At 41.6% G+C, this 26,288-nt stretch overlaps 1 protein-coding gene across 2 annotated transcripts in view; it reads left to right on the plus strand.

Annotated features, from left to right (window-relative positions):
• meis1b (Meis homeobox 1 b) overlaps positions 1-26,288 on the plus strand; it is a 62,055-nt gene that overhangs the window by 26,834 nt on the left and 8,933 nt on the right. For both annotated transcript variants that reach the window (XM_042736212.1, XM_042736213.1), the window contains exons 8-9: positions 737-882; positions 17,872-17,948. In XM_042736212.1, coding sequence (XP_042592146.1) covers positions 737-882; positions 17,872-17,948 — 223 coding nt within the window. The remainder of the gene's footprint in view (positions 1-736; positions 883-17,871; positions 17,949-26,288) is intronic.

Here is a 26,288-nt window from a genome sequence, read left to right on the forward strand (position 1 = left end):
CTCGTGTTTTTTTTTTTTATGGTTTATTATCTGAATCGTGGCTTCTTAATAACAATTATCAGAAGTCTTCTCGGTGGCGTGTTTTGGCTCTCGTTGAGGGAGAATGCGTACAATAATTGGGGATCGGAATAAAATCAGCATACGCAAGCAAACCGGCAACATGAAGCTGAAAAGGCGACGTAAGCCATCTCCTCTGCTCAGGTATGTTGAACTGCCCATTATAAAGCCTTATCGAGCACCCACAGGTTGCTGCAAGCGCCCATGCAGCATTGTTATTAAAATGCAGCTCTTTGAAAAGCTGCCGTTTTGTGCGGCAGCCATATTCACCCCCCCCCTCTTTTTCATAGTGTGTAACTCCCCCACCTGAGGTAAAAAGACACCGGGGCAAGCTTCAATCAATATTTCCCTGGGATAATGAAGACTAAATCTCTCTGTCATTCTCAATTCTTTGGTGACTCACTGTGTTGGAAGGCAGGGGGGAAATGCGACCTTACAAGTCCATTGTACTCTCTCTCTCTCTCTGAGCATTGTGTGGGGGATGAGAAAGGGGGGTTATTTATAAAAGTATTAAAAATTAATGCATTCAGACGTGACGCTTCAAAGCTATACTGAAGCACTGTTGTTGCCAACTTACCCTGTTACCTAGTTTTTGGTAAACTTAAAACAAAAAAAAGTGTTGAGCGAGTAACTGACCATTTAAATGACTCCTATGTGTATGTGGTGTGTATTTTGACAGGTGACGGATTGGACAACAGTGTGGCGTCACCCAGCACAGGAGACGATGACGACCCGGACAAGGAGAAGAAGAGGAATAAAAAACGTGGTATCTTCCCTAAAGTGGCGACCAACATCATGAGGGCATGGCTCTTCCAGCACTTGACGGTGAGTTCAGTAGAGTGTTGTTTCCTCTTCCTGCTTCTCTTTGAGCTTTCTACTTTCTTTCATACTGCATGCTGCACTTCAAAGCCATTGAAATGGTCCAATGTAGTGCTAATGCTACGCACATGCTTGCTCACACACACAATTTACTTTATCTTGCCACACATGCTCTAAGTTTTAAGCCAAGAAAGAAGAAGGAGAAGAAGAAGAAGAAGAAAGAAAAAAAAAAAAACATCCTCAAGCTAAAGATAGCAGAGATAGGATGATACAGAAGTAAGCTGTCGTTTTCCATTCATTCAGCTTTTATTTGTGGAGAAATTAAGGAAATCTCTGTGCAATGTTTGCAGGGAATTATCTGTATTAATAAAGACTAGAGATAGGGATAGGGTACATACAGTGGTCCCAAAAATATTTGCGCACTAACATGACATTTCAAGATGTAGGGATGTCATTTAATTATATAAGAAAATATCACACCAAGTTTGTTAGGCTGTGAGGAAACAAATTATATGATGTTCAAAATAAAGACTAAAGTAGTTGTAGTAACATTTTAAACCAAGTGGTGTAAGCATCTAAATACTTTTTGGGGCCATTGAACATCTAAGTCACATGATCAAAACTGAGTTAGCTGGTTAGTTGAATGTGTTTTGGGGACTGGTGGTTAATTCTCTTACTGTGGCTGTCCACACCTGCTATAGAGAAGTGATAGAGCAGCATGAGCCATTGATGTGGTTGGCTCTTCCTCTTGCTTTGATGGATTTCACTTCCTCTATTTCATTTACCACAAAGTAATCGGAGTGCTGTCAAGACACCACTTATCTCCATACATCTACCCTTCTCACAGGCTTAACGCACCTCTGCCAGCCTGTCTCTCACTCACATACACACATGCACACTCTACACAACTCATAATTATGATGTCTCTTAATCAAAGACAGTGAAATGTTCACGTAGGTGTATTTTCAATAAACATATTACTTAAGCCTTCACTTGTTTGCGTTACGCTTAATGACTGAAGTAGCTATTATGGCTCAGCAACGTGTTGAAAGGAAATGTGTTTCTAACCAAACTGGAGTCAAAAGGGAGTCCATTTGATCAGTGCCAAAAGCCCCTACATGCTCGCTCCCTCTTGGCCCCTCCATTCCTACATCTGTGCCACAGAAATGCTCCTAAGCACCATAGAACTTCACCTGCCCCAAGCATGCCCCCAACACACATATACACACTCTCAAACCCCCACCAACTACCACCTTTAGCAGCCCCAGGAGAAAGGTGTGTGAAAAGAAAGCCATTTGCCAGTTCACACAGGCATGCACACACATACACACAAACAACAGTGGCTACGTTTGCATGCACCAAAATAATCCGTTTGTAATCGGATTGACGGTTCAATTGGATTGAAAAACGTTCATATAAACACCTTAATCAGTCCGATTGAGCTCGATCGGAATAAAATTTTGATCAGATTGAAGGGGGTAGTTTATTCCTCTTCTAATATGATTGAGCGTGCATGTAAATACTCGATCAAATTGAACCACAAAACTGAAAGAACTGTGCATGTGCAATGACGCAGCAATGACGTAATGATGTATAACGCACGGAACGAGCGGCTCTTCCTTTTGAATAAAGTGTTGTTTAAATGCGTGTCCTGTCATCATAAAACTCTCCTTTCACTCGGCAGCTGTGAAGTGGAGCAGGACAACCTTGTTTTGGATACTCATCCACAGGCAACCCCTTTTTGGGCACTGGGAGGGGCTGTTTTTTTTTTTTTTCTTTGCATGATAAATATGACCAGCACAGCACAGCGGTTTATATGTATATTTATCCCTAAACGGGTAAATATTAATTCTGCTGTTAAAAACAAAGAAAAAAAACGTGTAGGAGAGAATTATTATGTGCAAACAGTGAGAAACTCTATATTATCTATATGTCACTTTCACTTTTAAATTTCACTATTTGAGCAGTGTGCGCCTGTCTAAAAAAAACTATTCTGATTTGAAGCTTGTGACAAATAAATGTGCACATCAACCCGATCACTTTATTTAGAGTTCATGTAAACACTATAATCAGATCCATCAATCGTAATGAATTCAGTCTGATTGAACCAAAAAGTGTGCATGTAAACGTAGCCAGAGTGGAATACCCACAAAAGCACAGACTGATGGAACTTTAGTTTCCTGCTTGTCTTGGCTGACCAATAATGGTGGATAGTATGTGTGTCACTGAGGGCTTGTTTTGTCTCAAGTGTTTGTGTGTAACTATACTTTAAGGACAAAGTTGTCACAAGGAAGTTTGCTAAATCTGACAAAGCCCTTTTAGGACAAAAAAAAAACAAATACTAATAATAATATATATATATATATATATATATATATATATATATATATATATATATATATATATATATATATATATATATATATATATATATATATAATAAGTAGTAAATGATTTTCTTATTACTATAGAAATGCTAAAATACCTAATATATGTAAAGTATGGTTAGGGTTTAGATAAGGCTTAGAATACTACTCTTACTATTGCTTAAACCTTAAGTATTAAACTTACGGACGTAACTTTTCATTCATGCTCTGTATATCTTAAATCATGTGGCTTGTTAAGGAAAGGAAAGGAAAGGAAAGTGCTATTGCATTTAAGCACCCAGACGTAGTATTTTTTCACCCTAGCAAGCACTTAGCAGTGCTCTAGCAACCACTTAGAACACCTTTGCAAACAACCACATAGGAATGAACAAGAAAACACCCCTTACAGCCTAGTATCATGACAGCGTGTGCACAGAACTCTTTTGCAGTAAAAGGGTATTTGCAATGACAGTGATTGCTTGTAGACGTTCCTGCTTGACTGACTATTCAACTGTATCACGCTGCAGATCGATTTCTGTACTCCCAATAATAGTCACAGAATTGTGTCCATGCTTAGTCACACAAAGTTGAAGTATTTCGCTGTATCACCAACCGTCGCTATTGCTCATGTTACCAAAAAACTCCAGTTTAGTGAAAATGACTTATTGCTGTGCATCTCATTGCCAGTGTAAACACTGCTTAAAACTTAGTACGTGAGATGAAAATAAATAGAGAAACCAATAACATGGCATCAGAGTACTTGCTAAAAGATTGTCTAAAAGAAAGTGTGAGAGAAAAGCAGGGATAGATTGAGAGACAGACCTAAAAAGAGAGAAAGTATGTTGACTTTAATACAGAGACAGAGAGTCAGATCGAAACATAAATGGAAACACTTTCAGTCTCTGCCGTAAATAGGTTTGCACAGTGCTCCTTACAGCAAACTTGGGAAATTAGACTTATTTCACTCCCTGCTCCGAATGCTTCACTCTGACAGCTCAGCATTTGTGTGGGGAACAAAACAACACACAGCACGTGAGGCATGGATGACTGATCTTACAGACAATGCAGTCATCTCACCTTCCGTCTCCAACTGGCTTTTACTCAATGGACGTCAGAAAGTCTCAAGTGGGGCCACAAAGATGTGGGAGAAAGCACGGGATTGATGGAAGAGGTAGTTGGTGAACCTCTGATATCCCTTTTCCTCTGAATTGACGTGTGAAGGAACAGTCTTCAGGTCTGGCCCTTGGAGATAAAGACAGTGGCAATTAGCAAGCGGCACAAACAACACACACAGATGATAGCCTTCTGTCTCAGAGAAATATAGATTACATATGTGTCTCGCAGTTCACGGCCCAACCCCAGCAAGAATGCACTCTTTGCATGTCACATGAATCAACCAGCGAAGCCATTGTGCCGAGACGGAAGCGTGAAGTGGGTGGTGGTAGTAGAATTTTTTTGTGGAGAGATTTTGTGGAAGAGAGGAGGAGAGGAAAACAATAAGCGGAACGGAGAGAGATACAGAGGAGATGGTGAAGGCTTATGGGGTAGCAACACCCTGAAGCTGCACTTTAATCAGTTGTTTTCAGTCCCCGGTTATTAGCCGGCTTGAGAGGCAAGTGGAAGCAGGCGTTTGCAGGTCTGAGAAAAGTATGGAGAAAAAGAGGGAGAGATGCTAGCTAATTGCTTGCCACTCAGTGTTTTAGCATGCTGTAAACCGGCGTGAACACATTCCAATAAACTTTGTGGTGAAGTAAAAAAAACAAAAACAAAACAAGAGACCCTAAACTTTTGTTATTTTTCCTGCTTTAACTGTTGTTTGTTTTTTTTATTTTATCTGAACAAAGATAGAGTGATTGTGCCAGGCATCCTGGAGAGGAATGCTGGGTGCACTGAGCAGCTTTCCTGTTCCTGTGGCCGTGAAATTGGACTCTTTGCCCCCCTCCTTCCCATTCCTTGTTCCCTCCTGATTTTCACCCTCTATCTCACAAACAGTATTTTCTTGTTTAATTTAACAAGAAATGAGTAATAAATGGAAGCCATTGCCCCAAATCCCGCTGTGCTTATGTTTTTGCACTCAGCTCCCCAGTGAAAGGGCAATTTGCAAAATTATGTGATAGAGTAATTAGATGAAAGCCAGGCTTCGGATTGTTGCTATGCAGCCGCAGTGAGGAATGATCCTGGAACAGCCAAATATTAGGCTGGCACGCCAGGCTCGAGGCTTCGTTCTGTTTGTACACAGAACCAGAGAACGGGAGGGAGCCTCCATCACAGCTCGTAAAAAGCAAACCACAGCACAATATGCAATCACCCGTTTCCCCCCACCCCCCATTTTACGTGCTGCTCGTGTTCAAAATGAAACTGGAAGGCATAATCGCTTTTAATGCAATTAGGCTCCAATTTAGCACCCTCTTCACACACATGTAACAATTCTGGTGGAGGCAACATTCTTGTTTTTCTCTTACTCGCTGGGAGCACATTTTGCCAAACCTCAACTGTGTAGCATTTTGAGCAGAACCAGGTGTGAAAAACGCTATAATTCATTTCTGCACTCGATGGACTGAATCGTGCATAGGGCCCTGAGCTGGAGGGGGAACGGGCTGTGTTGCCCCATAGTTGGAGGCTGGAGTCGGGGGAAGAGAGTTGGGTTTGAGTTGGCCTGCTGATGATTTCCTGGGCAAAATTACAGATGTTCAGCATATGAACTTCTCAAACAAATAAGTGCTTGGAAAGCACAGAGGGCTTTTTAAGAGGCTGGACTTCTCAGTTTTTCTTTAAAACAGCACTGGCAGGGAGTCATACATTTGGCACAAAGCCGTGAATTTTCCTACATGTCCATTTTAATTCACTTTTTAAGTCAAGTTAATTTACTATCACATATTTCCCACATTAATCTAAATCTAGGAACCTGTGTGGGGCAGAAGAATATATGTGGTGTAAGTGCACTGCATAGCAAAATATGAGCGTTTGTCATTATATTATTACGACCAAAAGATAGATCCACATTTTTCATTTTTTAAAAAGCTGAATAAAAATGTTATGTCTTATTCATATTGCTTAGCTTTACGTACCTTCCTAAAAGTTGTCTGTGAAATACTGAGTACTGCTGCGTGTTGACATTGTTCAAACAGTAAGACCCTGCAACTCATATCGTCATAGCAACCCGGTGCCCTGACAGGGCTTATCACAAGGGTTCGGACCTGCTAGCTTGTTATCATGTTATCACCTCTACAAACAAACAACTTGAATTACACATAGCAGATGCATAAAAAATAGATTGCCAAACATAATTTTAGAAAAAAAAATCTTTACAATGGGACAGTGATGTTATGTATGCCATAATATTTACACGTCACCCAAAGAATACCATAGAATTACCATCATGGTAGTTTTCAAAAACGTGACAGTACAGCAGAAATATTTGTAAAGGTAACAAGCATTTGTACGGTCCTCCCAAAAAACATAAGCACCCTCAGAGTGGCTTTCTACATAAAATCACGGCATCATAGTTTTGTATTGCCTTAATAAATGGATACCATTATTGCAAGTGAGGTTCCTTTGTCACAAAGAGTGACGTCCTTGTAAACAAACTTTAGGCATGGTAACAGTTAGCCAAGAGCCCACTCTGAATGACCTTGTCAAAAAAGCTACCCCAGCCATTAGAGGTCAGAGGCCAGGCAGACCTAAGATGCCATTAGTCTGTGGTTGTTTATTACCGAAGCCCTTGGATGTCAGCGCACTGGACACCCACGGCAACCCCAGTGTGGCACTTCACATTCAGCCTGGTAGGGAGCCTACTCTCAAGTTTTCTCTCACCTTTACTACAAAATTCCAAACCTCAACACAAATCAAATAACTGCAGCCAGTGATTCCTAAGAAATTGGAGCTCTGAGTGTATATATATATATATATATATATATATATATATATATATATATATATATATATATATATATATATATATTTACATTCATTCATTTTATTTAATTTTTTTTTAACAAGAGCAGAAAGTCCATGCAGATTAATATTTGCAAATTGAATTTAGCAGCCTAAGGTCACTGGTTATTTCTTAATTTCATCTAAGTAGCAGTGAGTACTGGAGGCGCCACAAAATTGAAATAGCTTCAAGGAATTCTTCAGACAGTGTGGATCAAGCCTGGTTGGATCTAAAAAAAAAGCCGCCTTCTGTACTTTGTTCCTCTGAACTGTGTCTTTGCCATTTTACTATGTTTCCTGCAGCCAACTGGGACTCTACATCAGCTGTTGTAGCTGTTTTCCGTGGTGTTTTTGTTTGAGAGAGAGAGTATACATGTTTATTTATGTGTGTGAGACATTTGGAAGCAATGACTTGATGCTTTTTATAAAAGTTGGTGTCAAAGAAGAGGCAGCTGAGTCAATCTTAGGGCCGTGGCTGCCCATTGAGGCAGGATGCGCCCCCCTGCTCCCACATCTTGTAATGAAAACATCATCAATTACCCCACTGACAGGCCCCTGGGATGTGGGGCAGGCAACTCTTTGGGGCTGGTCTTTGTGGATAGACAACCCCCTGCGCCCCCACCCCTCACCTCCAGAGAGGGAAAGAGAGAGGGTGGAAAAAGATTGTATATCCATCATTGGCAAGGCTTCCAGGGTGACAGCATAAAAGGCATTGGTGTGTCATGGACAGAATGGATCGAATTGGTAAACTCCACATGGTGCAAGGAGAGGTGGATGGACGCTGCTCTGTCACTGCTGACACAGCCTTTCACAAGCCATCTGTGCCATGATTGATGAGCACTACATCAGTAGACCTTTTTCTACCCAAGCCCACCATGGCATCCCCAACATCAGCTGCACCTTTGGACAAAGAAAGAGCCGTGTTTAATTGACAGCACTCGCTCTTTCTGCGTCCGTACGTGGTGAATTGGTTCCCTTCCTCTGTTACGTCCCTGAAAAGCAGTTAAGTTTTACTTCATGTAACCTCTGAACTGTTGGAGCATAACTGGTCCAGATGAGAGCTGTCCCTCAGTCTTACTCTCCCATCAGTCTTCCTTACTGCTCTCAAGAACCTGACAACTTTATAATGCCCAGAGGGCCAGCCACTGTTGCAGCCACATCATCGGAGAAGATAGTGTTCATGTACTCCATTTTCCACAAGCACACAGGTGGGCCTCACTGAATTCCATCCGAGCAGCTTGTGAACATGCACTCTTGGGCAGTTTCATTATGTTGTCAGTTAGAGAAAGTTATATGCTGGCCTGCTATATTATAACAGTATTGTATTTCATTATCAGCTACTTGTGAAGTGTTAGCAGCTAGCGTCTGCTTAGTGTGGGATCATGCTAGGCCTGCATCGTCTCCTGTCTGCATACCAACCATTGCCTTAACATGACAAAGTGTGCTCTCAGTTTTAGTTTCTGTGTAAATCCCATTAAAACGCACTGTCAGCATGAACACCTTAGTCATGAAGCTCAGGTGTGGTGCAAGGTTCTCTAATATTCACCACCTCCTGAGCAGTCTGTCTGTCAAATAAATTCAGAAGCCAACTGAGAAAATGAAGTATAAGTATCCTGAAGTCTAGTACATTCCATTTAGATATCCACTATGCACCAAGTGTTGGTGACCACAGTAGTGTTAGTTAAATTGTCATTGGGATGGACAAATAGGGCATTTAGGGAGGATGTTAATCAGGGATTATGGAAGGTGCTTGATCCACAACTGCCAAAGCTGGGAAGGGCAGAGGGTACAGCCTGAGATGACGTAAGGACAGTGGAGACAACAATGTTTATATGTCTGTCAAGTCTATATTCTACAGCATTGCCAATTTGAAACTTTGGGTGTCAGTCCATCATGCTCTGTTCTGTAATCCATCTCAATCAGAGGTGTCCAGTTGGCCAGGGTTTAGCTATGGTATGATAAAGGTCCACTGGTGTTTTTAGATGGTGCTACGTGTGTTGATTCAGACCAGGCTTTGCTAAATTACCCTAGCTATGCTGTAATCGTCAGTGCTCAGGGATCTTTCCGCCTGCAGTCAGCAGCTCAATACCTTTTACTTACAGCCACTGCAGAGCATTCCCCCACAGAGAAGAGCTCCAGCAGTCTGTCCCAGATACTCTTGGCTCACTCTGTTTGTGTGCATGTGCTCGCCAGTGTATGCCTGATGGATTATATGGCAGCAAAGACGTGGTAATCAGTTTGCACGTTTGCTGAACTAATTTATCAATTCGGTTCCTCCTACTTGTAATCTCAGCCATGCGTGCTGCTCTGAGCTCATTCTGCTTTTCATCTGGGGACAAACAGTTCTTCAGGAGGAAAAGGCACTACCCTCAGGCCTCTTGATGGGGCTTTTTTCCCCTTCGTGAAGTCGTCACAGGGCATCAACAGAATAATTGTCTGGCAATGTGTCTGGAAAAAGTACACACATATAAAAACACACAAGCTCATTTCTGCATCAGTATCACACACACCTAGACTGATAATGCTTTATTTTGTATTTTCCTATTCCATTTTTTTTTTCAAGCGGAGTGGTCTGAAAGAGAAAAAAGAGAGGGCAAGCATTTTATAGTCTATAGTGTATCATTAAGTGTGCTGGCTTGGAGAGGAGATAAATTAAATTATTTTATACCATCATGCGTAAGTGCATAAATTGTTTAATGGAGCTAGCATGTCCTGTGCACTGAATCCAAGACCCTTTTAAAGTGCCGTTGTCTTTGTTGTCATTGATTTCCCAAGGCGATGAACAAAGGGGAAATGGTCTCAGACACTTAAAACCTCTTAGATTTGTCTTATTTGACTTAACTTTATCCAGTAACTGGCATATATTCAACTATTGAATAGGATTCTCTCCATTTAGCTCTGATAGTGGATCTTGACCTTTTCCTGCCGCGCTGAGTGCATGGTGTTTCCTGTCGCAATAAGGGATGCATGGCTGCATGGGAGTTGCATTGAGAGCACCTGCTGATCCATGTCGTCCCCATGGAGATTGCTGCGTGGAGCCAGAGGATCACTCCCTTCTGTGTGATGAATCTGCAATGTGTGTGTCTTGAACCACATTTCATCAGATTAGATTCACACATTAATAGAAAGTGAGGTCACTAACAGAGAGGATGAGAGTGTTGGTCCATGGGGCTTTATATTCTTCATTCTGTTATCAGCAGAGTGTTTTAGCTGTGGTGGAAAAGGAAGCAGAAAGAGGCAAGGCGCTGCTCACTTGTTTGTTACGACAGATTAAGTCATTGATTTGTATAAGCTGTGCACCGATGGAGAAAGATCCATCTTCCGCTCAGTGAAAGAGAGCTAGCAAGAGAGAATGGGAGAATGAAGAGGTAGGAGAAAGAGATAAAACAAGATGGCAAAAGAAGAGGAGAGGAGAGGTACATTTCTGTGTTTTTCCTTCCTTCACTCTGCCCTTCTTTTATCGAGACAGTGAAATGACATAAGGGAGCAATTGTAAAATGCCTTTACCTTCTTTTAACTCTTTTCCAACCATGACCAGGTTTCTCCTCCCCCTCAGGCCTTCCATTGAACATTAATTAAAATGGCCAGGGCAAAAGGGTAATTATGATAATAACATAATAATATCACACAGGTTATTAGAATTTTTTTGTGGTTCTGAAATTGCTTCCTTTGAGTATCACATTTCAGTGGAATTACCTAAAGGATAATTTCCTTGAGAGTAAAGGCATTGGAAAGGATTCCTTGGTCAAGGTGCAATATGGTAACCTGATTCTCTTAACATTTAATGCACCATGAGTTCCCACTCCAGCCACTCGGCCCCCACCTTCAACAAACCCAGTTTTGGCTACTGGGAGGCAGGAGGGTGGAGTAGCTTGTGTACCGAAGCATGCATTAATAGCACTGCTTTGCATTTCACTGACAGCCCTCTTGACAATAACTAAAACAATAATTTGGTTTTTATCAGCTTTAAACAATCACAAGCCGCTCTGATTTTGTGTGTCAAGCAAAGCCGCTTGCAGGTGCTCTCAGGAACAGGGCCGAAAGAGGCGGCGTGTGCCTCTTTGTATATGAAGCTACCTGACTGACTGTGCTAAAATCCCCATCCCAGCAGATATTAGACTCCCCACCGAATCCCGGCAGCCCACCTCCAGCTGCGGTCGGCGTGGCACGGCACGGTGCAGCTGAATTGCTTTTGAATGTTCCCCCCTCAAATAGGCTGTAATTACAAGCTTAAAGAGGTTTAGTGGTCCAGTAAACTACATAATCACCCCTGAATTAGCCTGGGCTCATCAGCCGCAGTCCACCAAGCTCCAGTCAGTGTTTGCAGGCTGGCCCCCTTATTACCGTGTGACTGTGAACAGCAGGTGTGGAACAACATGCATCCCCCTTAAACACAGACTCCCCACCCTACCACTGGGATCTGTAATGAGACCGAATAAGAGGCTGCTTACCCTACTGCGACTGACTTTAGATCAGTGCCTGAACCTGGCTTACCTCTTTGCAATGTCTGGTGGCGCTTGAAGCTATAGGCCACCCCATGAAAAATATAGCTCTGCTCTACTCTATGTAAAGCTATTCAAATACCAGCCACTGTCTTCAAATGAAGTGCCTTACAAATCCGGGTGTCCAGATATGTGTTATTTTGTCTTTTGCCTGTTGCACTTTGCATTTTTGAATGCAAAGCCCTTAGCTCAAATTTGATAATGTTGATTTAGCACATTGAGGGCTTGGAAGTTTACACAGAAATGGATAGATCTGATTTGTATTCCAGCCCACACCCATCCTTTAATTTTAGACTTACATTCTGTCCTCAGCTGCCTCCAAACCGAGAGTGCCTATTGCCTACCCAAAAGCACTTGTGTTACACCCTCTTCCCTAAACCAACAAAAAATGTTTTTTAACAGAGGATGACTAATTAAAAAGCTGGAAACCAAATTAAACATATCTTCTTTTATCAAAAGTAGAGATTAAATGCCAAAAAAAAAAAAAAAATGCTTCCAAGGGTGAAATTTCCCCAGTTTTAGCTTGTTGTAGTACAAGGATTTCTAAAAACGCTGCGTGTGAATAATTCATGTGCCGGCTTTGTATTGACTTCGCTTGCTACAAACTTAGTGGCGGCCCCAAAGAAGCACTCCCACTTTCTGTGAGCCAGCCAGTCACAAACTCCGCCAGGGCATCTTAAGCCCTGGCATCTAGTTGTTTTCCAAATCTAAGATCTTTCTCCCTCTTTTGTTGTTTCACTGGTGAATTAGTCTTAGGAAGAAATTGGGTTAAAGAAGCTTTGCTATTTTGTCTTTTTTGCTCTCGCTCTCTCTCTCTCTCTTCAGTTTTCCATATGAACCATGTTTTGTTTTTCTTAATGAAGGACAAAACTTTATGTTTATGCCACGTACACAAAAAGGAATTTGAAATGTCTCAACTCTTCCACAACCAAGAAATATCTCTGAAGTCAAGACTTACTGTGCTTTCTTGAGAAATAACACCTTTCTCTGATAATAAATAACTTTCCAACAAAGCGGTGATTGTTTCTTTCATGTGCGTCTTACTGATGAGGACAACGAGTGCATGATTTTCTGGTGAGATGATAATGCTCTATGCCAAATATCAAGGGTAATCCTTCCTCCCCCACCCTGAGGTTTGGGCTGAATGATGTAGGTGGCCCTATCTGAGGAAGGCCTGAAGCTGTGGCTCTGGTGCAGTTAATGCTAGCAGAGCTGGAGTAGGTGGAGCACTAAACTTCAGGCCTAATCCTCTTTTCTCAAGGGCCAAGCCACGCAAGAGTGGTGGACACAGCCCACGCGTTCAGTGGCTGGTTCTGAGATGGGATATTGAAATGATACTCAGTAGACACCTTGGCCAAAATGGCCCCTGGATCAAGCCTCAGGCATTCCTCAGGGGCAGCCTGGCTTCCATGGGGATTAGCCACAAGGAATAGGGAAGTGAGGCAGCAGTAGGAAACCTAACTGAAATGAACTCATACATACTCACCTTGAAAGGACCTGTTGACCTGAGTTGCCCCTGCAACGTATTTACTATTTAGACAGCACGTTGCTTAGCACATAGTGGAGGCATTGTCAGATGTAGGCACTAGGATTAATTCCTGTGTTCTGCGACTCATGGGGCATGCCTCATTTTTGTGTCATGCCTCCCCACTCTTTTTCTGTGTGAAGAATAAGCACCATGTTCACACACTTATTTTATTAAGTTAATCTTGTGTGGAAAGCTTCTTTAACCCAAATCACACAGGATAGAAAGAAATGTTCCCTTAAATAGAACATAACGATAATAATGGTAATGTGGATAATGAAGGCAGCAGAGTGGGGGAGAGGGGGTTGTGGCTGATTGTAATTAACTGGTTAAATGGAACACAAAAAGACGTGTCCGCAGTGATGGGGGGAGGATGTGTTCAGTATGTGGCCCTAGTCAACCCTGGGAGTTGACGGGTAAAGAAATACTGCTGGGATTCTGTTTTTTTTTTTTTTTTTTTTTTTTTTGCGGGGGAAGCAAAATGATGATGAAAATACAGAGATGAAAGGTACTTCCAAAATAGTTCTCCCCTCACAGTGAACCAGAGGATCCTGTCTAAGGACCTGATAAGGAGCGCAGCTGGAGCTCATCCAGACCTCCTCCTTCCTGTTCTACATACACAACTCTCCCGACAAAGACATAATGACCAAAAGTACACACCTCTCATGTTTCTGCTCTCATAGTCTGGGTTGTACCTCTCAGCTTTCAGGGTACAGTGCAGTAAATACTGGAATTCTACCCTCTCCCATGGAAAGGTCTCCTGACACAACTTGACTCCTCATATCTTGGCTGTATTCGAAACAGCATTCTCGGTCATCGCTCGGAATTGTGGGTAAGGAGAGCAGAGTCAACCAAGGGTTAGGGGGGAAAGTCTGATTTCGATTTCGAGCAGCAATCTTGGGCTCAGAGAGAACATGAGAGAATAGGAGAGACCTATTCACCTCTCTTATCTTGCCGATAGGACACGGACTCTACACTCTTCCCCGACATTCCCTGTCTGAGGGGGCTGCGGAGGAAGACTGGGAGGGACTATTGTTGATGCACTGCTAGACACAGACACACACACACACACACACACACACACACACACACACACACACACACAGAGATAAGATACATGATGGAGAACTGAGCATGGGGAGGACATTGTTGGCTTGGTATCCACCAGTGCAGAAGAGGCTGGAAATTCTGATGAAAGGAGTAGTATATTTGGACAAGTCGTATCATTAAGATAGGCGAAAGGAAACAGGGAGGATGCGTTGAGATTTTCCATCTGTTCTTTAGGCAGTATTATTGCTTTCTCACTAAAGCATCACGAGACCCTGAGAAAACAATTCTCACCCAGTACTGCTGCCAAGAGGATAAAAAAAAACACTCAGTCGCTCTCTGACTATTATAAAATCTGCTGGTTTCTCTCAGTTAAACCAGAATCTAAATCACACTGTTTTGACACATAGGGATAATTTGGTGTTTGGAGAACCAGACAAAGAAAAAAAAAATTTCTGAACATATCCACTTTTATGAAATACATCAGTATTACAAGGATGGAAAATATGTGTGAGAACATTGTTCAAAGGAACAGAATGGAAGAACATTTGTAAAGAATGTGGAAGAACAGGTCATTCTACAAATATATGCATTAAGCATACAGAAAGGTCCAAAACAACAACAACAACAAAAAAAAATAACCCAGTTAATTAAGCCATATAATTTATCTATCACCTATCATGACTGCAAATAGATACTGGACAATTTACATATAAACTGAAAAAAGGCAGGGCTTAAGTTAACAGAAGGGCTTTTGTGTGAGCAGTTATTAATTAAAAGTGAATAAATCATATCTGGATGTTTTCAGGATATGACAAATAATAAGTGTAAATGGGGCTTCAGTCACTGCTGCCCCATTCTGCTCAAATACAGGTGTGGCTACCTCGAGGTCATTATGACAACAAAGGTGAGGCACATACGATGCTGTGGGCGGAGGAGCTTGACCCAGTTGGCGTTTGTACAAGAATCCTTTTTGGGTACTGCTAAATGCTCACAGTCGGAGCCACCTGTCAATCGCAGAACAGGTCTTTGTTTAGGGTTTCTAGGATTTAATGAGAAGTTAGGATGGGATTAGGTTACATTTAAGTTGAGCTGAAACTTGACTGTTCATTTTCTCCACCCCATTGTGCATTGTTGTAACATTTCATTTTGTAAAGCTGTCTAACAAGTTGCCTTAGTTGACAGTCCTCCTCCCACTTCTTTTCTTGAAAGCGAAGCCAGTACAATGCATTCTTCATTCTATATCTCATCAAGACATTTAATATTTGAATTTTAATGTGAATGACTCTCTTAGTTACCCATTCCTTTACAAGTTAAGACCATGTAATGACTGACAAAACATAGCTTTAGAAGAGACGGTGTCAAAATAGCGGATTGCAAAAGAATCTTGTATGCAAATGATCTGGTGAAAAGAAAATTTCTTGTTTCCAAATCATGTTATCTGAGTGTAACCAAACTGGAATTTAACCTGCTGTCCTTAAAATCTTTCGGTGTAGGAGAGGTAGTGAGCAGAATACAACAATGTGTGAATCTCATCCGGCCCCTAGTTTTCTCATACCTGGAATTGCAGCGGCCCAGAGCTGGAGTCATTCTTTGTAAGCCGGCAGCAGAACAGTCAGTGTTTGTGCTGTCACAGCCTTTGGCACAGCTTTCCCCTTAAGAGTCATGAGGCCTCTGATACTTTTGCCCAGACATGTTCACTTCACTACAGGGCTGACTAGCCTTCATGCCACACTCAATGCCATTTTTTACCTCCACAGTTTATTTGTAAAGTTGAGCATGACCGCTGTTCTCTGTCTTTGATGATTTGGTGAAGTACAGAACAGGGCATGGATGACATAAATGTAATGTTGGACGTATACGTTGATTTTATGATTATAGTTGCCATTACATTTTTAATGCTCAAAGGCCTGGTATCAGGAGTTATCACTGATCAGATGACAGTGAGAGTGGATGGAATGTGTTTTCTCACATTTCCAGTCCTGGCCCTGGTTTCACACAAACCTCATCTTTGTGGCTTACAACGATGGACACTTGAAACATATGATAAGGCAAAAAAAAAAAAAAACCTCTTAAAATCTATTTAGAAATGGCTGGAGGCGACACTACAATTATAACTTTCTGTATGAAATTATCCACAGTTTGTTCCAATTACCTACAATTGGATCACATGAAAATGACAGAGCGACAGGAAAACAGCTCGCTTTCTCTGGCAGTACCAGTAAATAAACATGCATTCAGCAACATGAAAGACATTCCAATTTATTATTGCTCGAAAAAAGAGCAGACAACCCGTGGCGCCAACCATTTTTACATTTCTGTTTGTTCATTTGGAAGCCTTGTTCTTATTATACCTCTGAAAGGGTGAATCAGAATCACAGTTGCCAATGTCTTCCTCTGCAATGGTATACGTTAGATCACATAAGTAAAAGTCAACTATATTCATAAGTACCCTTTCTCTGTGACATGCTTGGCTCCTAGTTACTTTGCTGCAGTGTCAAGGATGTTGACTCGCTATGGTTTGAGGACTAGTAGAAAACATTCAGTTTGCCATAGTGATTTGCTAACTTCTCTGTTAATCAGCGATCTGTCATCACTTTGGTTGATTTGCAGCTCAACGCCAAGTTAAAGCCTCTGTCTCTGTTAATTCCTATCAGGTTGTGCAAGTTTGGTAATGGGCTTAGAAGGTCTCAATCTGCTAGCACAGTGAGACAAACTGTGCACTGTGCCATCCACAAATACTGGAGGTGTCTAAGTCCACTTATTGTGTTAACAAAGCATTATATGAAAATATTGTACCACAGAAATTGTGGAGGGGTTATTGCTGTACTTTAAGACCAAAACACCGGGTTCACTTTCTTTTTTTCCCCTCTCTCTCTAGGTATAAATGTGGTGTAAACATCTTTGCACAATGTACCTCCCATTTTACATGCTCAGCAGGGTTCTCAACACAGGCTCTGTCTTGTCTTTTTCATGAACAGCACATTGTTTAAACTCAAAGCTAGCAAGCTCAATACTTCATACTAATGCTAGTATAAATCAAGCAAATCTCACCTCACCTTTATTCAAACAGCTGGATCAGCACAAATCAAGTTCTTAACTTGGCTGTATTGAAAACTGTTCACCTTGCTTTAATATCACCCATGTTGTAACCGTTTAGCTAACTGGCTAATCGTCTAGAATGACGGTAATCTCACAACGATTAAAAAAAGGAAGAGGTATATGTCAGATTTGAGGTCTGTATTTCACACAAGGCTTCAGATATCCATTCTCTATCATGCATTCATGGCAGCAAGATGACTAGAATAAATTTCAGTGGGGTTGCACGGCCCAGCACTCTAATTACTGTTTCTGTTCCCACACTTCACTTAACTTTATAATTGGCTTGCCTTTTTCGCTGCCATTAATTACACGATTTCATATTCCATTAATGACTCTAAGAAAGAGACACACCTCACTTTTTCACACTAATTAACAGCTGCTTTGCCACTTTTCTACACAAATGTGTGAGCAACATCTCCCTTCTGTACCTCAGACCTTTCTCTCACTAACAAATGTGCTCATTAATTGATTTATTTCTCATGTCATATCCTGTTGTTTTTTTCCCTCTTTCTTTTATCAGCACCCCTACCCTTCAGAAGAACAGAAAAAGCAACTGGCACAAGACACCGGGCTCACTATACTACAAGTGAACAACTGGTAAGTCAATTGTACTTTTGTGTTTACATGCAATCAATAGCTTCGCCCCTGGCAAGCGGCTCTTAATGATTTGAATTAATACACTCCCTTCCCCCCACTTTTGCTCGCCCCTCCCATCTGTCTCCCACTTATCGCCTCATCTCCCTTTAAATCAATTCACCCAAAGGGATATTGCTGCCAGGATTTTTCCGACATTTTTATTTTTTGTTGGCTCATTCAAATATGAATCCCTGTGAGAGCAGCTACTCTTGCGCCTCTCTGAATCCTCCCTCAAAACCAGTCTGTCCCATTCTCACTATGACACAGGACTCTACGTCTCAGCCTAAGCAGCTACTGATTTTGTCGTTTCCACTGTTAAAAGTTCCGTAAAGTTTGACAGAACCTTAACAGGGGTGCATTTGTTACCAGAGAAGGCTATCAGCACATACTTACTGTTATTAGCCGTGTCTAATGAAGGGCCTGAGATAGGGAGGTGAAAACTAACAAAGGACGGAACGTTAAATGTAAAAACACAAAGAACAACCTTCACCGCATATTTCTTCTTGCCAGGCCCTCACATGAAATTCTGTTCACAAACTCACTTCGCTCTTGTTCTCTAAGTGTCAGAGATTGATATTGCCAAGGATCTGATTACATGCCCTAATCCATTTTGCTGAATAAACCGCCCTTGATGTAAGTGCTCCCAGTATGGGATGGGAGAGTTGCTTTAAAAACACATTCCGATACAAATTAGAAATCACAAATTATTAATTACTTCACAAAGGCAATCAGTAGCCTGATCATCCAAATAGCCAAATATGAAACATTAAACTACTTTAAGTTACAAGAGAAAAGCAGAATAAACTAGATCACGTATATACATAGCCATTTTTATAGAACGAGAAAACATGCATGCATACATTGAAAGCATGTTTCCGGCTGTTGTCATTGCAATGAGTTGGCAACTGTAATAATAATAATAATGTAAGCATCATGTCATTTGTACGTGGTAGTTGGAATTACTGTAGAAATTGGTTGTTAGAATGGGTGCAGTCTAATGTAGCTGCTGTGGATAGTGCTATGGAATGCCCATCTGAAAGTTGTTTGTACTATAGTACTTGTTGGTCGTACTATATATTTTTAATATTCATTAAAAATTCCACTAGCAATCATTGTTTTTACAAAATGCATTGCTAAACATATCACATTTAACTGTAATGCAATATACCTTTGCATCCTCATTACATAACATTGTTATTCCGTCAGGCTTCTCAAGCTTATTAACAACCAATCCCTTGCTATGTACACCAGATGTTAGGAGAGTGAGAGAGATGGGAGGCGTATTAAAACCCATTACACAAAATGTAATTTCTGACAACATAATCCTTAGCATTGTTCAGTTCGGTACCTTGGAGACAACCAGTGACTAAGAATGAGGATTAATTTACAAAAGTGGCCTATCAGTGGGACGCAGGCTGACGGACACAAGGGAATCTTGTTGGGGTTATCAATATCTATGACTTCACAACAACCCATGGGAGATCAATCTTTCGGCCATATTAGTTAGCAGAGAACACACAGGCAATTACTTCACACACTGTCCTCTCCTACCCCAGCATTTGGCTACTGGGCCGAATCACTGTGTAGCAGGGTTTGGTGTATGTTGGAAGAATAGTCACATTGCTTGTGTTTGTGTGGATGTGGGAGAAGGAGCACTTGTCTGAGAAAGTGTGTAAGCGATGAGCCAGAGGTGGTCAATTTAAGCGGTATTAACTGCTAAACCCTGCATGCTGGGATCTTGCAGACTTCTCTCAGATTGTGTGCATCAGTGTGGATGTGTTTGGATATGTGTGTAAGGGTGCAGATGACATGGAAAGTGTGTATGAAAACAGAGGGAGAGAGAGAGAGACGCTCAGCACATTAGGGGTTAGAGAGTAGGATCTGTCGTTTCATAGGCCCATGGTTGTGCTTAGTAGGAAGCTCACCATTGGGTGTCTCCATGGCAACCCCTGGTGATGTTACCTCCTGACCTGCTGATTTTTAGAGGCAATTTCCCTAGCTGTGATTCTATTTATCAGACAAGTCAAAGCACTGGGCCAATACAGCTTATTTCCAACATACAATACTCGTGCAAGATTTACAAGATAAATTCCAGCATTCCACTCTAGCATGCAAGCATATAGATTTAATTTGCATAGCATACAAGTCCATATCATTTAGCCATATCTCTGAACAAAAATTTTGTTGATTATAGGACTTTAGGGTGAACATGTGGAAACCACAATGTGACATCAGACAAACAGCTAACAGATGGAGCTAGACAAGAGACCAGCCGAAAATGATGGCTTCCTTAAGCCCTGCTCTCATAGACTTGTTAACACACATGTATGTGTCCATTATTGATGAAGACTCCGAGAATCTGCAGGCTGATGATTAAATAAAAAATGCTAAAGGGCACGTGGGGTGCGGATCACTTATGAATTATTGGCACTAACATAACGTGAGGGACTGCTGCAAATCTGGGTCCACGTATTAACAATCGACCCGTGTGGGTGTGTGCGTGGTTTAGTCAACATGCTTTGAGAGTGTCTGAAAACTATTCTTCAAATCTGGACGATACGCAATAGACGTACACTTAGTCACACCCTTATGGACACCCTTACGCACACATGAGCACAGACGCACCCGCGGACACGCATGAGCACACAGAGACAGCCTAAGACGAGGTGAGCGAATGTGGCATCGAGGAGGCATCGACTGTGGGATCTATTTTTGGAGGGAGATGTCAGAACTTTGTTAGGGATTATGTATAACCCCATAATGATGTGAAGGCACAGCCAGTCGTTCGACATACAGAATGCAAAACTTTCATTGAAATGATGGTAGAGTAAGAAAAAGAAAAGATGCAGAGAGAAAGAAAAGTTTTAGCCTTTGACGATAAGAGAAGGCATTCTCAGAACACTCCATAAAGATCAGTGATGTAAAATCAATGGGCGGGTCATCAGGTTTCACGTGTTGCCCGTTCTTCCCTTCCTGACGGAATTTAATAATCCCTTTAAAGATGCTGTTTAAACCTTAGGGATGGATTGTTTTGTCAATAAGGCGGCTTTTATGAACGTCTTAAAAGCATGGAGTGAAGTGTGGCGGGGCTACTTTAGAGAAACAGTGTCCACACACCCTGGATCAGGTTTCTGTGCCTGAGAGAAAAAAGGAGGGAGAGCAAAATAAAGAGAGAGAACTGGATGACTGGCATGCTTCACTTCTCTGACAGCCAAGCCCGCCCATGTCAAGAGAAGTTGAAACTTGTTCAAGAAAAGCTCTGGATAATTGCTCGATGTGCTCTTCGTGTGTAGTATCTGGCAACGTTCTGATAGCTTCGGGGAAAATGTGACCCTTGACCCAGTAGGTATCTTGGATAGGCAGTTTTACCTATACAAAAGCAAAATCACAAATGAGATCTGTGTGGTATATCAATGGTTTCACCTACACCATGATGAGACTTAAATGGAAAGCAAATGGAGACTTGCTTGACAGCAAAGATTAAAGTTTATTTTCAAGACAAATTTATACTTATATAAAACATAGCAAGGAACTCCATTAAGTCTATCACAGAGCAACATCTGGGCAGTAAAATTTTCCTTTGGATTTTATGTGTGTTTACTAAATCCATAATTCTATATGTAGTGTACACTGACAACTTAGTTGCTTAAGGTGAGCATGCATGCATATGCGTAAGTCTCACTGTTCATGCATGCATGTGTGTGTGTGTACGCAACAGCGGCCCAAAGGATGCAAGCAGGTCTGGGTGAGATGAGCCATAGCCCATGTCCCGGAGCGGCCTTCACACAGCCTTCCTGTCAAGGTGCTTTAGCGTGAATATCCATGGCCTTTCAACAAAATACTAACACACCCTGGGGTCAAACCGCCAAACAAAAGACATATTTACACCAGTGAGACACAGGCATGCAGCCCTATCTACACCCTCAAAATCCCCTGCTACATCAGGCGGAGATGGAGACATAGTGGAGAGCTCAGCTCCATGAAGCTGGATAGATATAAGGATTGTTTGCCTTTCTGCACAGTTGGGCTTAGTCTGTTCTCAAGTGTTTAACAATTCTGCCATACTGGAATTTCAGCACTTGCTCAGACCTGAACTCTGTGTTGTGTCAACAGCAGACAAGTTGGAGTGGTTTTGTGTGTCTGTGTGTGTGTGTGTGTGTGTGTGTGTGTGTGCACGCGCATGCGCATGCATTTAGTCATGTGAAGTCGTTTGTAATGTGTGTTGGGCCGCATGTGTGTGCCTGAGTGTAAACGAGACCAGCACAGTTAAAATAGTTTCTTTGTTTCGGAGAGAATGCGTCTATATGTGGAGATATATGTGCATGGATTGCTCTTTGGCAGTAGTTGTCATAGGATATGTGCATGTGTGTATGCATGCATTTGTACAGAGGCTGTGAACCATACAAGGGTGCACCCCCCCTTTTCTCTCCCTGTCTTACATCACAACAGGCTCCAGGCACAGCCTACATTTTTTCTTCTTTTCTCTACTTTTTTATCCTGTCTTTTGTGGGGGAATGTGAACATGACAGACGGAGGGTGGATCGGCACTAGAGCATATTGGTTATGTTTATAAATCTAGGAACAGATTGGACCGCTGATTAGCGAGCCGACCACTGATTAGCTAATGAGCTTTTAGCATTACAGTGATTGCAAGGTCACGTTGAACTTCACCCCTCCAAACAACAACCACAAAAATATACACGGTAGAGCGAGTAACACTTCATATATGCATTCTCTACATATGACGCAAGTATAAAGAATAAATATGAACATTATTTGCCCTAGCCATATTATCTGCACTTTTAATTTCACCAAATGAAATTTCACAAAATGAAAACGAAAATAATGAAAACTCCTATCTGTCATTGGTTGGATAAACAGATTTTTATTTTATTTTTTACATCATGGCAACACTTACTTATTAAAAATAATAAATATAAATATAATTGTGCATGAATCAAACAGTACCATAGTACTGCATATAACAGAATACCCAATGTGATATCAGCATGGTGCCATCACAGTTTTTGTAAGAGAAGCTGAAGCAGCAAAGTGACTAAACTTGTCAGACCACAAATCTTAAGCTTTCATTTATGTTCTCTACTGGCTATTCAAATTAACATACCATCAGGTGTTAAACTAAAACAATTTTTTTTTTTTTTTTTACTCAGGAAAATTCCTGGTTCCTGGTGCATGGTTAGTAATGCCAGTCAGAGCTTACATGTAAGGTCTTGTATGTGTGTCAATAGTACTGGTGGTGCCAGCATGAGCTCTACAGTGCCCGGCAGAGACCACCACAGTGACAGCTAGGCGGAGGCCCCATTAAACCTGCCGCCGTGATGTCATTTCCTCTCTAATGTGCCATGTGCTGCCACACACATGGCTGCTAGTTGACGTCCCAACACTGTGCGGTTGTTCGTTTGCATGTTTGCCCAGACAGAGAAGCAGTGCGTTTGGCTCTGGCATCAGGTTGCACGAAGAGCCCTCAGAAATAGACGACTGCATGGAATGGAGGGTGTTCCAATGTTGTGTTTGTGAAGGGGGCATATGATGGTGCCCTCCCTCTCTGATGTATTATTGCTCTATTTCTCTTGCTCTCTCTGGGCTGGGTGGGGAATCAGAGGAGAGCAGGCAGGTCATGTTCATGCCAAGAATGACCTCATAGTCCCCGGCTCCAGAAGAGTAGGGAACCGTCTCTGAAGCATGTCCAGCACCTCGCAGCAGTTGCACTCTGCTTTGTTTTACGGTGGTCGTTTGAATGCCGCAACGGGGGTTGATCACAGCAATGGTCTCCTCTCGCCTCAAGCTGGAGGTTTCCTGGTCTGAAGTCTGCATATGTCTTCCTGGTGGCTGCGTTGATCTTTTGAGCAACTCGTAGTGATCTTTACTGCACCCCTCCCTCCTTCTTACAGACCAGCAATGTGTTTATAAAGTGTGTTCCTTAGCCCCCAGGCGGCGGCCCCACTCTTTAAAAGCAGCTTTAGAGGGGACTTCACAGCCCTGTTAATGGAAAGGTTTCGACTTTGTTTGGTGAGCGGAACTTGTGGGGGTGCACTAGGGGTGAGTTTGCTAAAGTAATGGTCAGCCTCTGTTGGAGGGGGGCTGATGCAGTAGGGATTAAACCAGCCCCTACTTGAGACTTCCCCAAAAGCCCCCTTTACATCTCCTCTGTTTTCTTTGGGCAAGCTGTTTTGCTAGAGTGGACCAGGTAATCCCGGTAAAGTTTGGGAATCTCTGGCCACATACACACTGCAAAGTTTTCGGGATGATGACTAGATTTAAATGTGAGATTGAATTCCCAAAATTAGTGTTTGGCATGCAGATGATCTAGATCTCAAAGTTGCATGCGAGAAACCTGGAAAACACCAAGTTTGGGATTAGCTGGTGTAAGCAACTACAGCAAAATCTGCAAATATGTCAAGACAAATGCCTATGTTTCTGTGATTTTCTAGTACCACACCTCAGATAAGCTGTAAGTGTTTAGAAGAATAACATCACCGTACTAACAACTAGTTCGCATTCATGGCTCCTGCTTCCCTAGACCCAGTAGTGTGGGTTCTTCTTATGGGATTCCACCAACGCAGGCCAGTCTAAGAAGCAGCGGAGGGGCAGAGGGAGAGGCGATGTTATTAAGAACGTAACAAAAGGGTGAGAAAGGCAGGAATATGCAGTGCAAGGGGAGGAAGAGGGATGTGATGTGGCTGAATGGAATTGTCTGAGGTGAGAGATGCAAACGGGTGTTGGAAGTTGGTCCTTTATGTATGCCCCATTCCCCCTTGTCTGTCTTCAGCAATGGAACAGGTTAACGGCACTCCTCCTGGGTTGCTGTGCTGATTAAAAGAAGTGTGTAAATGTATGTATAAGAGAGTGTGTGTGTGTGTGTGTGTGTGTTTGTGTGTGTGTGTGTGTGAGTGAGTGAGTGAGTGAGTGAGTGCGAGCGGGTGGATTGGGGGGAGGCAACAGTGTAAATGGAATTTGTGCAGCAAACAGCTGGACTAGTTTATTTAAGCACAGGCAGGCCATAGTGACTGACCCTAGATTGACTTGGAAAGAGGAGGAGCCAGGGTGGACTTTTATGACTTTAGGTTGAGATGAGATGCTTGTATTTATGAAATTTGCCTTGAGGCATGTCAACATGTGAATAACTAATTACTTAAGTAAATAGATCTCCAGAGCAGATACTGATAATAAAGTTGGTTTTACCAGAGGGGTCTTATTGCATGATTAGCTAGTTGAATTATAGCAGTTAGCATGCGTGGGGGAAACTACTTCAAAAATGTTGTTTGCCAAGATACAAGCTGCACATTATTTAAAATTGTTAAACTACAGTTGAGCTATAATTTTGAAAAAGTAGTTATTTACATTACAAGCTAACAAAACAAACTAGATCGTAGCTAATTAGGGAAGCAATCTAATTTTAAATGTATAACTATTTGATGATACAATTAAATACAATATAAACTGAACCTATAAATTCATAGCCAAAAAACAGAAAGCACACTAATTTAAACTGTTTCCATAGTAATGAACATAAGCTTTTATGAAATAATTTGCTTCATATTTGAATTTTTTGTTTGTTTGTTTGCTTTGTTTTTTATTAAAAAATACCTAAAATGTCATAGGGACTCAAATATTTATTTATTTTAGATGGAACAAATCAATTGGTATTACTTTATGCATGAATATTACTTAGTTTGATGTGTGTTCACAATACAGTGCAACACTGAAAACGGCAATGTAGCATTGTCACAAAGCAACTTGTAACTGGAAAACTACAATGTTTTGAAAACATTTGAACTACCTTCACACTACTAAAAGGTAGTATTTAGCTATTTTTAGCCAGTTACGTCTCAACACAGAGTTAGCACAATGACTAAATCCATAATTTTAACTGATAATTATCTTAAAACCATAACATCTTTTACATCTTTTCTTTTAATGCATATTTTTACTGAAGATTCCTGTAGAGCCACAGATGCAGATCCAAATCATCAGATCATTCTATTCCATCGGTATTATGGATATGCCTGTTTGTGGGTTTTTAATATACATGTAAATGTAGCTGAGTGTGTTGAAATGCGATTTCATGAGTGAATTTGGTCCTCCGTAGTCATGCATGCGCCCCCTCACACAGTTTACATCTGAGAGAGAGGGAACGAGCAAAGGAAGGGGGCATTTCTTCAAAAAATGACGTACTTCATATGCATTTAGATAGACATACTGAAATATAACCTTTTGTATCTTCAATCTGGATCTTTCCAGCAACTCTTATTAAATTATTCCCTAATTGGTCACGCAACA

This window comes from Cyprinus carpio, chromosome B13 (genome assembly GCF_018340385.1).
Source record: "Cyprinus carpio isolate SPL01 chromosome B13, ASM1834038v1, whole genome shotgun sequence".
Lineage (NCBI taxonomy): Eukaryota > Metazoa > Chordata > Actinopteri > Cypriniformes > Cyprinidae > Cyprinus > Cyprinus carpio.